The sequence below is a fragment of the Eulemur rufifrons genome, chromosome 6 (assembly GCF_041146395.1).
Source record: "Eulemur rufifrons isolate Redbay chromosome 6, OSU_ERuf_1, whole genome shotgun sequence".
NCBI classification, from domain to species: Eukaryota; Metazoa; Chordata; class Mammalia; order Primates; family Lemuridae; genus Eulemur; species Eulemur rufifrons.
Window position 1 is genome coordinate 37109533 of NC_090988.1, and position 15651 is coordinate 37125183.

The 15651-nt window shown below is 45.3% G+C and overlaps 1 protein-coding gene across 1 annotated transcript in view; it reads right to left on the reverse strand.

The window, feature by feature from the left end:
• HEPHL1 (hephaestin like 1) overlaps window positions 1-14777 on the reverse strand; it is a 63586-nt gene extending 48809 nt beyond the window's left edge. The window contains exons 1-2 of the mRNA XM_069469061.1: window positions 14608-14777; window positions 1668-1912 (exon numbers count right to left, since the gene is read on the reverse strand). Coding sequence (XP_069325162.1) covers window positions 1668-1912; window positions 14608-14777 — 415 coding nt within the window. The remainder of the gene's footprint in view (window positions 1-1667; window positions 1913-14607) is intronic.
• Window positions 14778-15651: the final 874 nt, after the last annotated feature.

A 15651-nucleotide genomic window follows, 5' to 3' on the forward strand; every position in this document is an offset into this window, starting at 1 on the left:
AAGTGAAATAAGCCAGACACAGAAGGACAAATACTGTATGATTCCACTTATAATAGGTGCCTAGAATAGGCAAATGCGTAGAGACAGAAAGTAGAACAGAGGTTACCAGGAGCAAGGGAGGGAGGAATGGGGAAGTATCATTTAAAGGATACAGAGTTTCTGTCTGAGATGAAAAAGTTCTGGAAATGGATAGTGATGATGGTTGTGCAATAATGTGTATTTTTTTATTTTTGTTTTTCTTTTTTCCATTCTGTAGAGATTGGGTCTCACTGGGCTCAGGCTGGTGTCGAACCCCTGAGCTCCAGCGATCCTCCTGCCTCGGCCCCCAGAGAGCCAGGATTACAGGCGTGAGCCACTGTGCCCGGCCACAATAATGTGAATATAAGTAACGACACTCAATTGGATACTTGAAAATGGTTAAAATGGTAAATTTTGTTTGTTTATTTTACCACAATGTCTGAAGGAAGGATCTGTGGCCCTATAAAGCTTCAGAATCACTGGCTTAGATGATTTTTCAGGGCACCGTCAGCTCCAGTATAAGGTACACTCTCCAGAAACATACGGAGCAATGAAGACAAAAATTAAGGATTTAAAGACACCCCTATTTTCTCCATACTTAAAAAGATAGGCACAGCTATCTTGACATATCTTTTACTTTCTACCTGCAGCATAAAAAATACTTTTGTGGAACTCTATTAAAGAAAATGCATTCGTGATTAGTCCTTACATTTACGAAGCTTTTCCTTAAAGTTTACCTGGCACAATTTTGTGTGCTCATCTTCAACAACTAAGAACTACTAAATCTTTGCTACACTCCAGTTGGAGGACAGGGCCAAGGACAAAGGGCATCGTCTTCATCATCAGAGTTCTCTCCTCTGGCTCCTTACACACACCTGGCTGGGGCAACTGCCCAGCAAGTTTGGCTGCCTTGGGACATTCATTAATGTCTGGAAGCTCCTCCTGGATGATAAGGTGGGTTGCATGGGAGTTAATGGCACTGTGCCCGACACCTTTCCCAGAGGCAATGGCCTAGCAGGTGCACCATTCCACCTGGTCACAAGCAAGAATGCAACGAAGGATGAGAAAAGTACTTTTAATGTCAGAGAAATACTTCTATCGGAAAAGTCTAAGAATGTTGCTTAAAAATGTTTTTTGATTAGGAAGGAATCCACAGTCTTCCCTATTGAAACTCCTGAAGTAAATGCAAGAAGACAGCACTGCTGCACAGAGGAAGCACCCAAGACAGAGCCCGAAGCCGGGGGTGGAGATCAACTTCTACTGAGACGACCCTGCCCACAGCCGCGGCTGCTACTGGTGACAGGATCATGCTGCTTTGCATCCAATGTGCTGCCCAGGCACGCCTGAGTGACAAGGAGGAAAGCCAGTGTGCTTCTGGGGTGCAGTGGGGCACACGCCAAGGAGCCCCACACCCAGTTCTGTGTCAACATAGAGAAGAGCAAGAAAGAAGAGAGGAAGGAAATAAGGGAAAGAAAAAGGAAGAAGAGGAAGAGAGAGGGGAACAGTAGATAGAGATGGAGAGAGAAGGAGAAGGAAGAAGAAGACACGAGCATGCATAACCATCGTGCTCTTAGAATCCCTGTCACCATAACTGACAGTTACCTTATGAAATAGAGACAAGATCCCAATAATATAGGATTGATATTTACCTTCTGAATCTTTGTTGTAGAAAACGCCATGTGGGTGCAAAGAGTAAGGTCGAGATCCAAAGTTCTTTAAGTGAATAACAATCACATCACCCACTTCAGCCCTCAAGATGGGGCCCAGGAATCCGAGCCAGGAAGGTTTGGGGATCTCCGTGGAATAGGTCTCATCCGTGAAGTGTCGGTAAACAGCCTTTTTGTAAATGCCGCCTATCCTGTTGGGCCCTCTTTCGAGAAATAAGGTGGCAAGTCTGAAAGTAAGAAGGAAAATATTTTATCATTGAAATTAAAAGGGAAAGCCTAATAACTTACCTTTAGGAGTTCATAAAGCGCTTACATGTGTGATTTCTCATTTGGTGTCACCATGACCTGTAACCTCTGTTACCAGGTTATCCTCAACTTACCAATGAGGAAATGATGCTTAGGGAGTTTAGTGATGAGCCAAAAGCCACAAGTATCATTCACACCCAAACTAAAACAAAACCAAAGAACTCTAAAGGCACGCTATCCACTTCCCCTTTTCACTCGACAGGCTCCCCTTCACTTTTTCATTCAATGAACACTTATTGTGCACTTGCGGCATTCCCAGCACTTGGCTAGGAGGGATACAAAAGACTATAATCTAACAACGGGGAAAGTAAGTGCCTGTACAAAGCATTACATGTTTTTAAAGCATCAATTGAGTGTTAATACAACAGATATAGGCTCCACTTTTCTAGGAACATAGTTGTTCAGAGAGGAAAAGATTGCCGTGGGTAGAAGAGATCAGAAAACACCTCATGACGAAGGTAAGAATTAAGGCAGAGTGGGATTAGATAACAAAGGGGAAAGTGAGGACACTGCGCAGGACGGAGCACGAAACAGGAGGAAGCCGCAGTGCGGGCAGAGGGGCTGCACGGGTCTGAGACGGTAGGGAGCGAGAAATAAGGATGTGTGCGAGTTCTGGGGATAGAGCGACAATGCACTCTAATTTTAGGTTGAAGGATTTAGAATTTATCTTGGAAGCACTGAGGACGCACTGAGGTTGTTCATAAAGTGGGTGACATGCTAATCGGTGTCTAAGGACCATTCTTATGGCAGTGGTGCGCAGGTTTGAGAGGAGTCGGGCAAAGGGGAGAGCAAAGATGAGGCCAGAGAGACCAGGAGGTGGTGCAATAGAAAGGTCAGTGTGGTAAAAACAGAATTCTAAGACTTGATGTGGCTTGATGACACCTCCTGAGGCCCCAGAGTGAAGGGCAGATTCAGTCCCTGGGGTCAGGGAGCCTGAGATAATAGCAGCACTGATGACTCACTTCAGAGTGACCAGATCATCTTTTTTCTCCTGCGGAGGTGAAGTCCCCTCCCCTACTCCCAGTCTATGTGACTAGCTCATGGCTCCAACTCTAGCTCCAACCCCAGAAGTACTGGCTTCAGGTTGAGCAAAAGCTCCACTACTCCTGGGTCAGCCATGCCAGCATGAGGCCTCTCACCCCCAGAGAGGACACCACCCTGGATGGGGACCAATGGGAAGGCCCTGCTGCCCTTGTGGTGGGGTCTGGCTGCCCCCATCAGCACACATGACCCCTGTAAGCGCTCTCCCAGAAGGTCCCACATGCCTCTCCTCTGCTTCAGTCCTGGGTGAGCTTGAAACCATTCTGCTGACTTCCAACAAGTACAGACTGAGGATTTGTAGCATGCAAGGTGCTGGGCTAGGTGTTGTTTTGAATACAAAAACGAACAAGATACAACCCCTGAGTAAGTATGTTTATGATCAAGAAGGGACAAAGACATTGATACCTGCACAAAAGAGATGGTTAAGAATCGTAAGAACAGGCCGGGCGCGGTGGCTCACGCCTGTAATCCTAGCTCTCTGGGAGGCCGAGTTGGGTGGATCGTTTGAGCTCAGGAGTTCGAGACCAGCCTGAGCAAGAGCGAGACCCCACCTCTACTAAAAATAGAAAGAATTATATGGACAGCTAAAAATATATATATAGAAAAAATTAGCTGGGCATGGTGGTGCATGCCTGTAGTCCCAGCTACTCGGGAGGCTGAGACAGGAGGATCGCTTGAGCTCAGGAGTTTGAGGTTGCTGTGAGCTAGGCTGACGCCACGGCACTCACTCTAGCCCAGGCAACAGAGTGAGACTCTGTCTCAAAAAAAAAAAAAAAAGAATCGTAAGAACAGAGCAGAGTGCTCTGGGAGTCTAGGAGAGCGGGAGAGATGATGGGGACTCCAAGTGAAGGGAACACTGTGTGCAGGAGTCAAGGTCAGGGGATTACAGAAAATCACAAGCAGCTGTTTTTGGTCAGAAAACTTGATAGGAGTGAAATTGTGGAGGAATTTGAGTGCTGCGTTAAGGAACTTAGATATAATGATATTTGCAATTAAGAGCCACTAAAGATTTTTGAGCAGAGAAATCTCTGATCAGATCTGTGTTTCAGGAAGACAACTTTGGCAAGATCCCTTATCTGACTCCTCTTCATCAGAGCTGCCTACATGACCTTCCCATCCGCCTCTGCTCACTGGGTCAACCCCATTCCGAAACTTCCACCTTTGAACACTGAGTCCTGTGCCTGAATGGCTGCCCCAGGCTCTGTTTAACTTCATGCCTGATTTGGAGGGGTTTGGTCCTTGGTGTCTAATTCAGCTTAGTCTCCCACTCCTGGGGACCCAGATGTGGCATCTGCTTGCCTGGTCCGGTCTGGGTCTTTCTTTGGCCAACTTGGGAGGTTTCGCTATCTCTCTTTACTTCAACATCTTCTTCCCATTCCTCTTACCTCTTCCTGGGTCCTATCCAAGCAGAGACACTTCTTTGCCAGAGATAAGCCTGACCAAAGAAGATCCAGGAAGCAGAGGGCCAGAGCTTTCAGAGGCAGCAACTCCCACCCCACCACCACCAGCTACCATGTTCAGCTTCCAACCAGGATAACAGGACTAAGACAGGAATCCTGTTAAAGTGTCTGGAGAATGATTTTGATAGCAAAACCCTGGAAAGACTGGAAAGTTCTTCAACTGGGGATTCAGCAAATACGTAATTGGACAATCATGCCACATAGCCATAAAAAAAAAAATAAGGTACTTCTCCAGGTGCTGATATGGCATGAGCACCAATACAGGAATGGAAAAAACAAATTGCAGAACAGCAGATAAAGTATGATCCCATTTGGTTTTTTAACAATGTACATGTGTGCACGTGCAGAGAAAACATCTGGAAAATGGCCAGGTAAACCATAAAGTGTAGCCTCTGGGCCACAGGAGTAAGGAAGGATGAGAAGTTTACTTTCATTCTCCTTTTTTATACTGCAAGGGTGTTTACTCTGTGCCTGTGTATTCAATTTCACCTCAAAAACAAACCCACATTTTATTTAGAAAAGAAAGTCCGGGAAGCAGAAGTCACTTGATGGTGCTTTTCCAGATGGAGCTGGCAAAAACTCTTTTTGCCCTCTGCTCTTCCCCTTATTCATGGCTGAAATGAAGACGTGATGACTGGAGCTCCAGCAGCCATCTTGAGACAATGAGGAAAAGTGGCACATCCTAGGGATGGTCAAGTGAAAGCCAAAAGGAACCTGGAACCCTGGTGTCTGGCCTCTGGATCTCTTTTGTGTAAGCTACAATAATAATAAATCTCTAATATATTTAAACCACTGTTTTTCAAGCTTCTGTTAACTAGCAGTTGCATACCACTCCTGATTGAGCAGGCTGTTCAAAAGGAGAAGGAGGAGGAGGAAAAGGCAGAGGAAGAACTGAGTCATCCACAATCTGGCTAATTAGCTCCCGAGTGGGCAGAGTTGCTTCACATTATGGCTGACACTGGGTTGCCCAGTAAGATCGCAGCAGAGCAAGGATTATATTCCAAGTCCTTGGTGAGCTCTCTGAGCTCAGCCTGATGAGTAAAAAGCTGCAATAAGGTTATTTATAGGGTCTGTAGTTCCAACAGGCTCTGTCAGGAAGGACATTTGACTCTCTGTACTTCTCTACCCCGTTCTCCCAGCACACATTCAGACACACAAGCACACACACAAGTATACACACGTGCACATGCATGCTGAACACACATGCTCACACACACGCTGCTGCTTTTAATCTGCTAAAGGGTCCTGACTCCACCCTGCCCAAGACCTTTCTCCATCACCTCCAGGAGACCAGGTCTTACCATGAGTTGTCTGGCAAAGCCACCCAAACAAGAGGCGAGATGGAGCAGCAGAGGAGGGGAAGTGTCGCTCACTCCCTCCAGCTCTTATTACATTTGCTGCAGGTTTTGCCACTGAGTTATATATTGACTTGTTTTGCACATTCCTGGACATGTATCTGTCTTGTCACCTAAACAGTCAATAGTCACCCCAGGAGGGGATTCGATCTTCTAAAGCAGTGGTTCCCAAATGTCCACCCAAGTACCACCTACATCAGAATCATTTGGAACATTTGACAAATTTATAGGTTCCCAGGCCCCATTTCAGGGCCGTTGAATTGGACTTTCTGGTGGCAAGGCCATGACATCTATATTTTTCCTGAGCTCGCGAAATGATTGTTGCAGTAGAGCTTTCTAGGGTTTGCCCATTCTGAGTTTTCTTCCCAGCAGAAGGGGAGCACACAGATTCTGCTTTCACAGTAGGGTGGGCCACGGGGTACTAGAAATAAGCTGTGAATGGACGTGGCATGTGTCACTGCTGGGCTAGGGCATTTAATTGCCATTGCAAGACCCTCTCTTCTTCTGCTGCAGGGGAAGCCTCCTGTTAAGGGAGTGAAGACCCTTGGCCGGGCGCGGTGGCTCACGCCTGTAATCCTAGCACTCTGGGAGGCCGAGGTGGGTGGATTGCTTGAGGTCAGGAGTTCGAGACCAGCCTGAGCAAGAGCGAGACCTTGTCTCTACTAAAAATAGAAAGAAATGATCTGGCCAACTAAAAATATATATATAGAAAAAATTAGCCAGGCATGGTGGTGCATGCCTGTAGTCCCAGCTACTTGGGAGGCTGAGGCAGGAGGATCGCTTGAGCTCAGGAGTTTGAGGTTGCTGTGAGCTAGGCTGACGCCAAGGCACTCACTCTAGCCCGGGCAACAGAGCGAGACTCTGTCTCAAAACAAAAAAAAAAAAAAGGGAGTGAAGACCCAAGACCAAGGCATCCAGCAGCGTCCGGTTGCCCAGAGTAGACAGCTGCCCTGGAGTCACGTGGCCCTCTGTGAACTTGAGAGGGTTAGAAATAAACCTTTGTGATGTTAAGCCCCTGAGATTTGGGGGTTGGTTGTTACTCCAGCGTAACCTGACCTCTTCTGACTAATACAGTTCTGATGTGCATCTTAGTGTGCAAGTCATATTTTATAGTACTTAGCACAAAATAAAAGGCATAGCAACTGATTAAAAACCTGTTGAAAGTGGATAAGGAAGGGAGGGTAAAAGGAAGAGAGAGAGAAAGCAGTTTTTCTTATCAGTGTCTGTGCAGCAAAACACCCCTAAGAACACATCATGCGTCTGTAACCGTAGAACAGAAACTCCAGCTCCTATGAGTCCTAGAAGATGCAAGTCTTGCCCCAGAAACAAAGCAAGGGAGTCACTTCAAGGGAACTGTCCGCAGGAAGCAGCCTCTGATTTAGATGGAGCATATTCATTAGCATGCTGGAGTTGGTGAGCTGTCAACTGTTTATAGCCACAGGACAGCCCCACTGTGAGGCACTGAGCAACCACTGTCCCTCAGAAATATCTCCAACCTGCATTCTAACATTTTGACTCAAGCCGAGGAGGTGTCTATTTCTTGCTGTGAAGGAATCCAGTGGGGTTGGGAAGTGTCACATTTGCAACTGCCGTAAAGAAAGACAAGACGATGATTTTGGACATCCCATTGCCAAGGCCTGGGGCAATGTGGTAAAGAGAGACACCTTCCCAAACAGGCGAGGTTAACAAACCAGCCTGTGGGAATCGCCTAAACAGTGCAGAGGTGGATGGACTTCCAGGTTAGATTCCGAGGAGTTCGTAGCTCATAGGAGCATGCACCTCGCCAGCAGTTCCACGTCCCTGGGATCTTTTAGAGGGATATTCTCTCCATCACTCGCCATGGACCAATTGCTGAGCGTCTATTAGACATGAGACATGAAACTAGAAACTGGGGCCAAGATGTACTAGTTTCGGTCCCTGTGCTCAAGAGACTTGGGAAGACAAAACATATGCATTGGAGAATAAATAGCAACACAGTGTGTATGTTAAGTACCAACTGTACATGTTAAGAGCCTGCGTGTCTTGGGCGAGGGCAAGGTAATTCAGGACAAAGACAAGCTGCAAAGTAACACCAGCAGGGGGTGTGGTCAGAGCAAATGTGTGAGCTCATTAGAGTCATAATAAGGACAAGCAACGTTGTCTGAGCTTGAGAAGGGATGTTCTTCACTGAGGAGAAAACAGGACCAGATTGGGACAAGTGGCACTTGATCAAAAGGAGGGTGAAGACAGATATCACACAGCACAACTCAGTGCAGCCACACCCTGCCTAATTTGATTAGTCATTTTTAATGCCATCCAGGTAATGTGCTCCCATACACGTTCGTTCACCCTGGCTCCTCTGGCACCACCTAAGTCTTGGATCCTTCCCTCTTCCTTTTCGTTTCCACAGAAGCCCCTCAGAGCACATATAAGATGTGTTCAAAACAATCTCTGCCATGAAGGGGAAGGAGAATGAGCTTGAATCTTGACTGTGCCACTTGCTGCTTGTGAGATTTGGGGGCAGTGACTTAGCCTCTCTGATCCCATTTCCTCAGCTGTAACTGGTGCCCGGGATATTAGGTCATTAAATATGACATGTCCAATTTTGAACCCAAAGTGTAGTTTATTATCTTTCAAACAAGAAGCAGTGCAATTAATCAAAGTATACACCTAAGCAGTGTTGCCGTCTGAATGGTAGCTTGTTTATGCTGGGAGCAAAGAAGCCTGGAGAGTGAATGACGATGAAATTGTGAAAGGCGTCTTCTACAGCTTATTGAATATTTTTTCTTGCAAGAAGTGGTCCAAAGCCTGGAAGAAGTGGTAGTTAGTTGGTGCAAGTTCTGGTGAATACGGTGGATGACAGAGAGTTTTCAAGTCCAGCCTCTGTAGTTTGAGCAGTGTTGTTTGTGCAACATGTGGTCAAGTGTTGTCTTGCAAGAGGATTGGCCTGTCTCTGTGGACCAGTCTTGGCTGCTTAATCACAAGCATCCTCCTCATTTTGTCCAATTGGTTGCAGTAGACATCCGTTGTAATCGATCGACCAGGTTTCATGAAGCTGTAGTGGATAATACCAGCGCTGGACCACCAAACAGACACTATTAACTTTTTTTGATGAACGTTTGGTTTTGGACTGTGTTTCAGCGCTTCATCTTTATCCAACCATTGTGCCGAATGCTTGCAATTGTCAGAAAGAATCCGTTTTTCATCACACATAACAATACAGTGAGAAATGGTTCACCTTTATGTTGTGACAGCAAAGAAAGGCAAGCTTCAAGATGCCTTCTCTTCTGATGCTTATTTAATTCATGTGGTACCCATCTATCCAGCTTCTTTACCTTGCTGATTTGTTTCAAATGGTCCAATATGGTTGGAATAGTAATGTCAAACCTTGCTGCTAATTCACACCTAGGTTGAAATGGATTCACTTCCACAACAGCTTTCAGCTTGTCATTATCTACTTTGGTCTCAGGTCGCCCATGTGGCTCATTTTCAAGATTAAAATCACCACAACCGAACTTCTCAAACCACAGCCGTACTGAGCATTCATTAACCACATCCTTCCCACACACTTTGTTGACATTTCCAGCTGTCTGCATTGCATTGGTTCCACGACAGAACTCATATTCAAAAATAACATGAATTTTTTACTTATCCATGGTTTCACAAAAATTGCTCTAAAAAAATTTGTGAAAGATAATCACAAGCCAAAACGTGCATTTGAAAGACTGAGGCTGTACCTTCACAATAAAAATAAAACTAGAAATGTCAAAATGAAATGTCAGAGATATCAACTGTCAAACTTAGTACTTAAGGGAATCGAACATTTCATACTTAATAACCTAGTTGCACCATCCTGAGGATTAAAGGAGAAGAGGTGGGGAGCCCCACACATGGCACCCGGGAGAGTGGCACTCAATCAATGCTACTTACAATGATTCCTGACAAACCTCTCTTAGGAAAGGGAAATGTGACCATCTGCGGTCTTTCCCACAGAACTCTTGCTCTCCAGAGAACCCATGGAGACAGGAGAGCTATCATGAGGGCCAGCATTTATTAAGCACTAACCAAGTGCCAGGCACCAAATCTGAGAATTCACAGATCCCCTGTCATTTGAGCCTTCCCATACCTGCTCTGCTGGGCTGGTAATGGCTCCCCAAAACTCCACAGTCCTGATCCACAGAAACTTACTTGGAAAATGAGTCTTTGCAGTTGTGATTAAGTTAAGGATACTGAGATGAGGAGGTAATCCTAGATTATCGTGTGAGCCCTAAATGCAATCGAAAGTGTCCTTAAGAAAGAGGCAAAGACAGGCAAGAGACACACACAGAGGAGAAGGCCATATGAAAATGGAGGAAGAGGTTGGAGTGATGCAGCCACAAGCCAAGGAATGCTGGCAGCCACCAGAAGCTGGAAGAGGCAAGGTATAGCCTCTCCCTTAGAGCCTCCAGAGGGAGTGTGGCCCTGCCAAAACCCTCATTTCAGGCTTCTGGCCTCCAAACCTGGGAGAGAATAATGACTATTGTTTTAAGCCACCTAGTTTGTGGTTATTTGTTACAGCAGCCACAGGAAACTGACACACCCCAAAGCAAGTACTATTATTATCCCCATTTTACCGATAAGAAAACTGAGGTAAAGAGAGATTCAATTACGTGCTCAGTCGTAGAGCAAGAACTCTAGACTTTTCGGGTGATGCCGGAGCCCCACATTTCACCAGCAAGCTAGGCTGCTTTGGCATCTCCACGAGACCACTGCTGGGCTATGCTTGGCTGGGGAACCCCTCCCTATGCCTCCTGGTCTCCCTACCAGGGACAGAAGGTTGGTCACCTCTCTGCATGGCATGTAAAGTTTTCAGAACAATGCCTGGAGCACAGTAAGTACTCAGTGACACTTAGCTATTATTTTGTCCATGAGTTCACTCAAATCCCCCTAATCAGGCCTTGCGGACCACTACATGAAGGTAGGAAAAGGAATAGGGGGACTAAGAGGGTTCTTATAAATGATGGGACACAGGGAGAACTGAGGCAGGGGAGGGTGACAGGAACTCCCAGCTGCCTTGCAATATTTACGTTCCCATTCTTTCTTAGTAATAAAGGCAAATTCTGTCTTTATTCAGGCAGAAAAGCACATGGCTAAATGGCAAGATTTTCAAGTTCCCTTTGTGGCTATGAGTATCTAATGAGATGTGAGTAGAATTGATTGGGTAGAGTTTCCATGACAACATTTTAAACAGATGATGCATCAGGAATTATGCCCTTTCTACCTTTTCCCTTCCTCTCTTCCTTCCTGAAACACAGACATGATGGCTGGAGTTCCAGCAGCCATCTTGTGATCATGAACATCCTTGAGGAAGGAGAAAAACCACATGGTAAGGATGGTGGGTCAGAAATACAGAAAGCCCCTGAGATTCTATCATACCATCTATCCCACTGGCCTTGGAATGTCCACCTCTGGATTCTTCCACAAGCAAATATAAAATCCTAATTTGTTTAAATCATTATATTCCAGTCTCTACTAGCAGCGAAAAGCAATAACTTACTGAGGCCTGCTCCTACGAGTACTCAAAACTCCTTGCCATCAACTGGGCTGATGCAATGATGTGGTCAGGTAAACTCCTTCTAACAGACCCTACACACTTGAGGTTTAAGCAGTGGTCAGCTCTCATGTCTAAGGACAGTTCCATCCATGAATTAGCATCCATGAAAACCCCTGCATTTCACTGGGAAGAAAAAGCCTGCATGCATGTTGGTTGCCTAATGAGGTCTATGGTGAGAACTGTGGCTTTAAATAAAGTGACCCCACTCTGGTTCCATTAAAGACCAAGCTTTACCACTGAAGCACAGTCATACCTTAATTAACACTTTATGAGCCTGAGTAGGACTGGCATGAGTAGATCAAAATGCTGACACCATCTCCAGGCAAATCAAAGGAGCTCAGTGTCCCCATTAAGCCCAGTGAGCAGGAAGAGGAGTGTATTCATCTGGAGAAAATATTTATAAATGGAATCGAATCCTTAAATCCTTACTTTCTAGGAAATATTAGTGATATAGTCTCAATTATATTTTTGGACCCTATAATCAAGCAAAGGTACCACGTTGGAGAGTTAAATCGCACCATCTGACTGCTATGGGGTCTTGGTTAAATGCTTTCAATTTATTTTCTATCTCATCCTTGTGCATCAGGATTTATTAGGCTCCTGGCACCGCTGAATTTTGGTTTCCAAACATTTTTACAACACTGAAACTTTGGCACTCACCCTCTTGTTCTCTTGATTTTTGCTTATTCTCCTTATTCAAAGATTAAACTATAAGAACAACTAAATTGATAAAGTGATTCGTTCTTACTTGATGATTCCAAATGCCTGGCCTTGTGCTCAGTTCTCCATGAAATATTGTCACTGACAAAGCTTCATGTAGGGAAGGGGAATTATCAAATACATGCCAGGCCTTCTTCTGCATCAACGTGGTGCTTTTACTGTAGCTTAACTGCTCTACATTAAACAGCTAAAGAACAATACAGAGAGAAGAAAATGTTGTGTCCAAGAGGATGATAAAGACCCCAAGCTCCATGAGTGATTAAGAAGGAAACAGCTCAGAATAAGCCAAGGTTGTGGGGAGAAGCTTCATCTTAGAGGCCAGCTACTCCCAAGGGCAGGGGTGCTCTCCCGTGCAACCACGGCATTGATGAAACCACCTCACTCAAATCTGATGCCAAATGGACTGTCGTCATCACGCCTATTTTCTTTTCCACCATAACAATTTTCATGTATTTTACTGTACCTTCTTCAAAGCACTATCTCCAGTTGAAATGACCAACAGAGAGCCCCCAACCACTTCTGTACCCAGCTTTGTGAAAACAGCGTATGGTACTTGAGTATTTAAGCTGCTTAGGGGATTTGAACGAACCCAGGTAACCACCAGTGATCACGCTGAACATCTTTCTTGGAAGAGTGACAAGTGAGACTAAACATGCCTTTGGTAAAAATTGAGACTTTCTAGAAAGTTCTTACTACTGGAATCTCTGGCTTCCCTCAAAGCTGGCTTTAATCCAGTAGGAAAGGATCATCTTTACCAAGAAGCAGGTTGCATGGTGAAAAGAAAGATGGGCTCTGGAACCAAAGCCATGTGAGCTTGGTACTGTCATTGACTCTGTAAATTCCGGCACATATTTCAGCTTGGAGCCTCGGTTCCTGGTTTGTAAAATGGGAATAATAACATCTGCAAGAAGTCATGAGCTGAAAGTCTCCAGTGGAATTTCTGGGCCAGAATAAATGCCCGTACACAGCTCTACTGACCTGGCATTTTAGGAGAAAAGATTTCTGTGCTTTTTACTCAATGAAATGGCAAGGCAGTCCAATAACACATTCAGCTTAAAGAATATATTCGCTCCACTCGATGTACATATTTTCAACATTCTTATGTCCAATAGCTGCTCGCATTGACCGTTTTCTACAGAGCCCTCTCTGAGGCCAGCAGGGTTCTATCTGTAGAGAAGGCAGTTAGGGTACCCTTTCCATCCCGCAGCTGTCTGTCACGGTAAAGACTTCCACCACCAATGATCAGCAGGTGTGAGGCTGAAGGCAATCAAGAGTTTTTTTGGAAATGGCCCTACAGACATTCAATTTCCTGATACTAAGCTTAAGGAAAAGTCCTCCTTGGCAGCCTGCCTGGTGCGTGCATCATCTTTCTTTATTTAGTAAATAAAACATGACTATGCCACCTTTGTGTTGTTAGAAAACCTGGAAGCTGTGCGTCCAAGCCAACTACATCTTTGGTCTTTCCTCCAGGGCAGGAGGACCTGGCTCCTAAAGACTTGTTGGCAGACCCGGTGCCATTCCTGAATATTAGCAGCTAACCTCATCATTAGGAAATGGAACGTGGTCTTTGAATGCAGTGGGCTCTGCCTATCTGAAAAGAAAGAAGCATTCAGATATCCAACAGAGGCTGCCAAAACATCTCAAAAGATATTCTAAGAACCACAAAGTTGAAAATAAGTATGACAGCTTCTGGAGTCAGAAGTGACTTCAGAGGGAGATCCATGGAACAAATAAGATATTTAAGACACTGGGCCTGGGGGGATAGGGTGTATTTTCTACAAATATTAAAAATCAGGGCCACAGAACAATCCAGCACCATCTCACCCAGCTGTGCCATGGGCTCTGGGATAGGCTCTTGCCCACAGAACGAATGAGTCGGGGCTGGAACAAAACCTCTCAACAGTGAAAGGACCATTTCTAAGTAGACTCCAGGAAACCTTTAAATACCAGCCAAATCTACTGTGACTTCCCCCTCTTTTACACATTGCAAAATGCAACTTAGCATATGTATCTCTAAGTATGATGTTTCATTTCAAAAATAAAAGTTTAGAAAACACTATGTTTTAACAGTGAACAGTCCTTGAAAATTCTTAAATTTTCATCTCAAGCATTACTTTTTTTTTTTTTTTTTTAAACAAACAGCCCCCTAGAAGTTACTCGTGGTGCCTGGTGAAAACTGTCCCTTGCTAGAATAAGCCATTATTCAAAACACCTGGTTGTGTACATGTCTCTTCACAGACAAGGCTGTTAAAAAGCAGCTCAATGAATAAATGGAGCTAGGAATATCTCTTCCAAACCACACGCCCTCCCATACTAGGGCTCTTCAAGCAAAAACAAAACCCCTCCTGCCCATCTAGACTCAGATCAACTCACCCCTGTTATAACCACCCAAGGAATACAAACTTCCCCAGGCAGAGTCAAAAAAGAGTCGAAATCTGGGGGTCTGTGGGGACCCCAAGTTCACTCACTTGTCTTCTGCGAAACTTTTCCCAGTAATAACGTTCTTCCCTTGGGGTACATAGTTCCAGTATTCTTCCACAATGCCAATGTGGTATGTTCTGGTAACTGTGCCAACCAGCCGGGCCAGACCCAGGAATGTGAGGAGGAGGATGCAGCCAGCCTGCAGCTTCCGAGGCATTTGTGGATGTAATTTTGGGTCGGCGGCCTGCGCGGGAAGACAATCCTGTTTGGTCCCTCCCCCTCACTCGGCTCCTCCTTCTCAGGTAGCTTGGAGTTAGGACAGAGTCTTCGGACTTGTGTAAGCAAAGCAAGCTGGATGGGGGAGTTGCTATGACAACAAAACTTGTACCAGCCATCCAAGAAATGTGTAAATGGTTTATTTATTTACTGCCCGAGCCAAACAGGCCTGTTTCTATAAGTTTCGGTACTCAGCTCTGACATTAGTCATTCATCTTTACCAGGATGGTGGTGTGACAACTTGAGCCGATGGCTTTCCCCCACCCCTCCTTCTTCCTTTTTTCTCCACACCTATTACAGGAACATATTAAAATCTGCAAAGTGGGCTGGACTGCGTGGAGCATGAGGAAATATTTCAGGCACTAAAGAAGGCCTCGTTTCTGCCGGGAGGGCAGAGGGAGTGATATAATCACCCTCCAACATGTTTTATGAGGCTACATGAAACAATCAACTCACATCATAAAGTTCGCAACAACATCGTAAATACCCACTAATTCTCCATTGGTTCATGGACCGTCTCCCCCAAATTCTCTCAAATCCCGCCAGCGAAAATGAGAAGCTTGGATGCTCAGTTCAGCCAAAATTTTAGAGGTCGTCACCTCCAAACAGGGAGCTGCCCTTCTCAGGACGAATGGAAATGATAAGGGAGGAGCACCCTCCAGGCACACGAAGACAAAGTTCAGCAGCGGGTCTTTGGGCTGAAAAGGGACCAACGTTCTCTGTGTGTTCTAATCTGTGTCCTGTGTTCTTGGTGTGGAAAGAGACCTTGTTCATCCTTGGAAGAGCATCAGTGTGATCCCTGCGCAGAGTTTCTC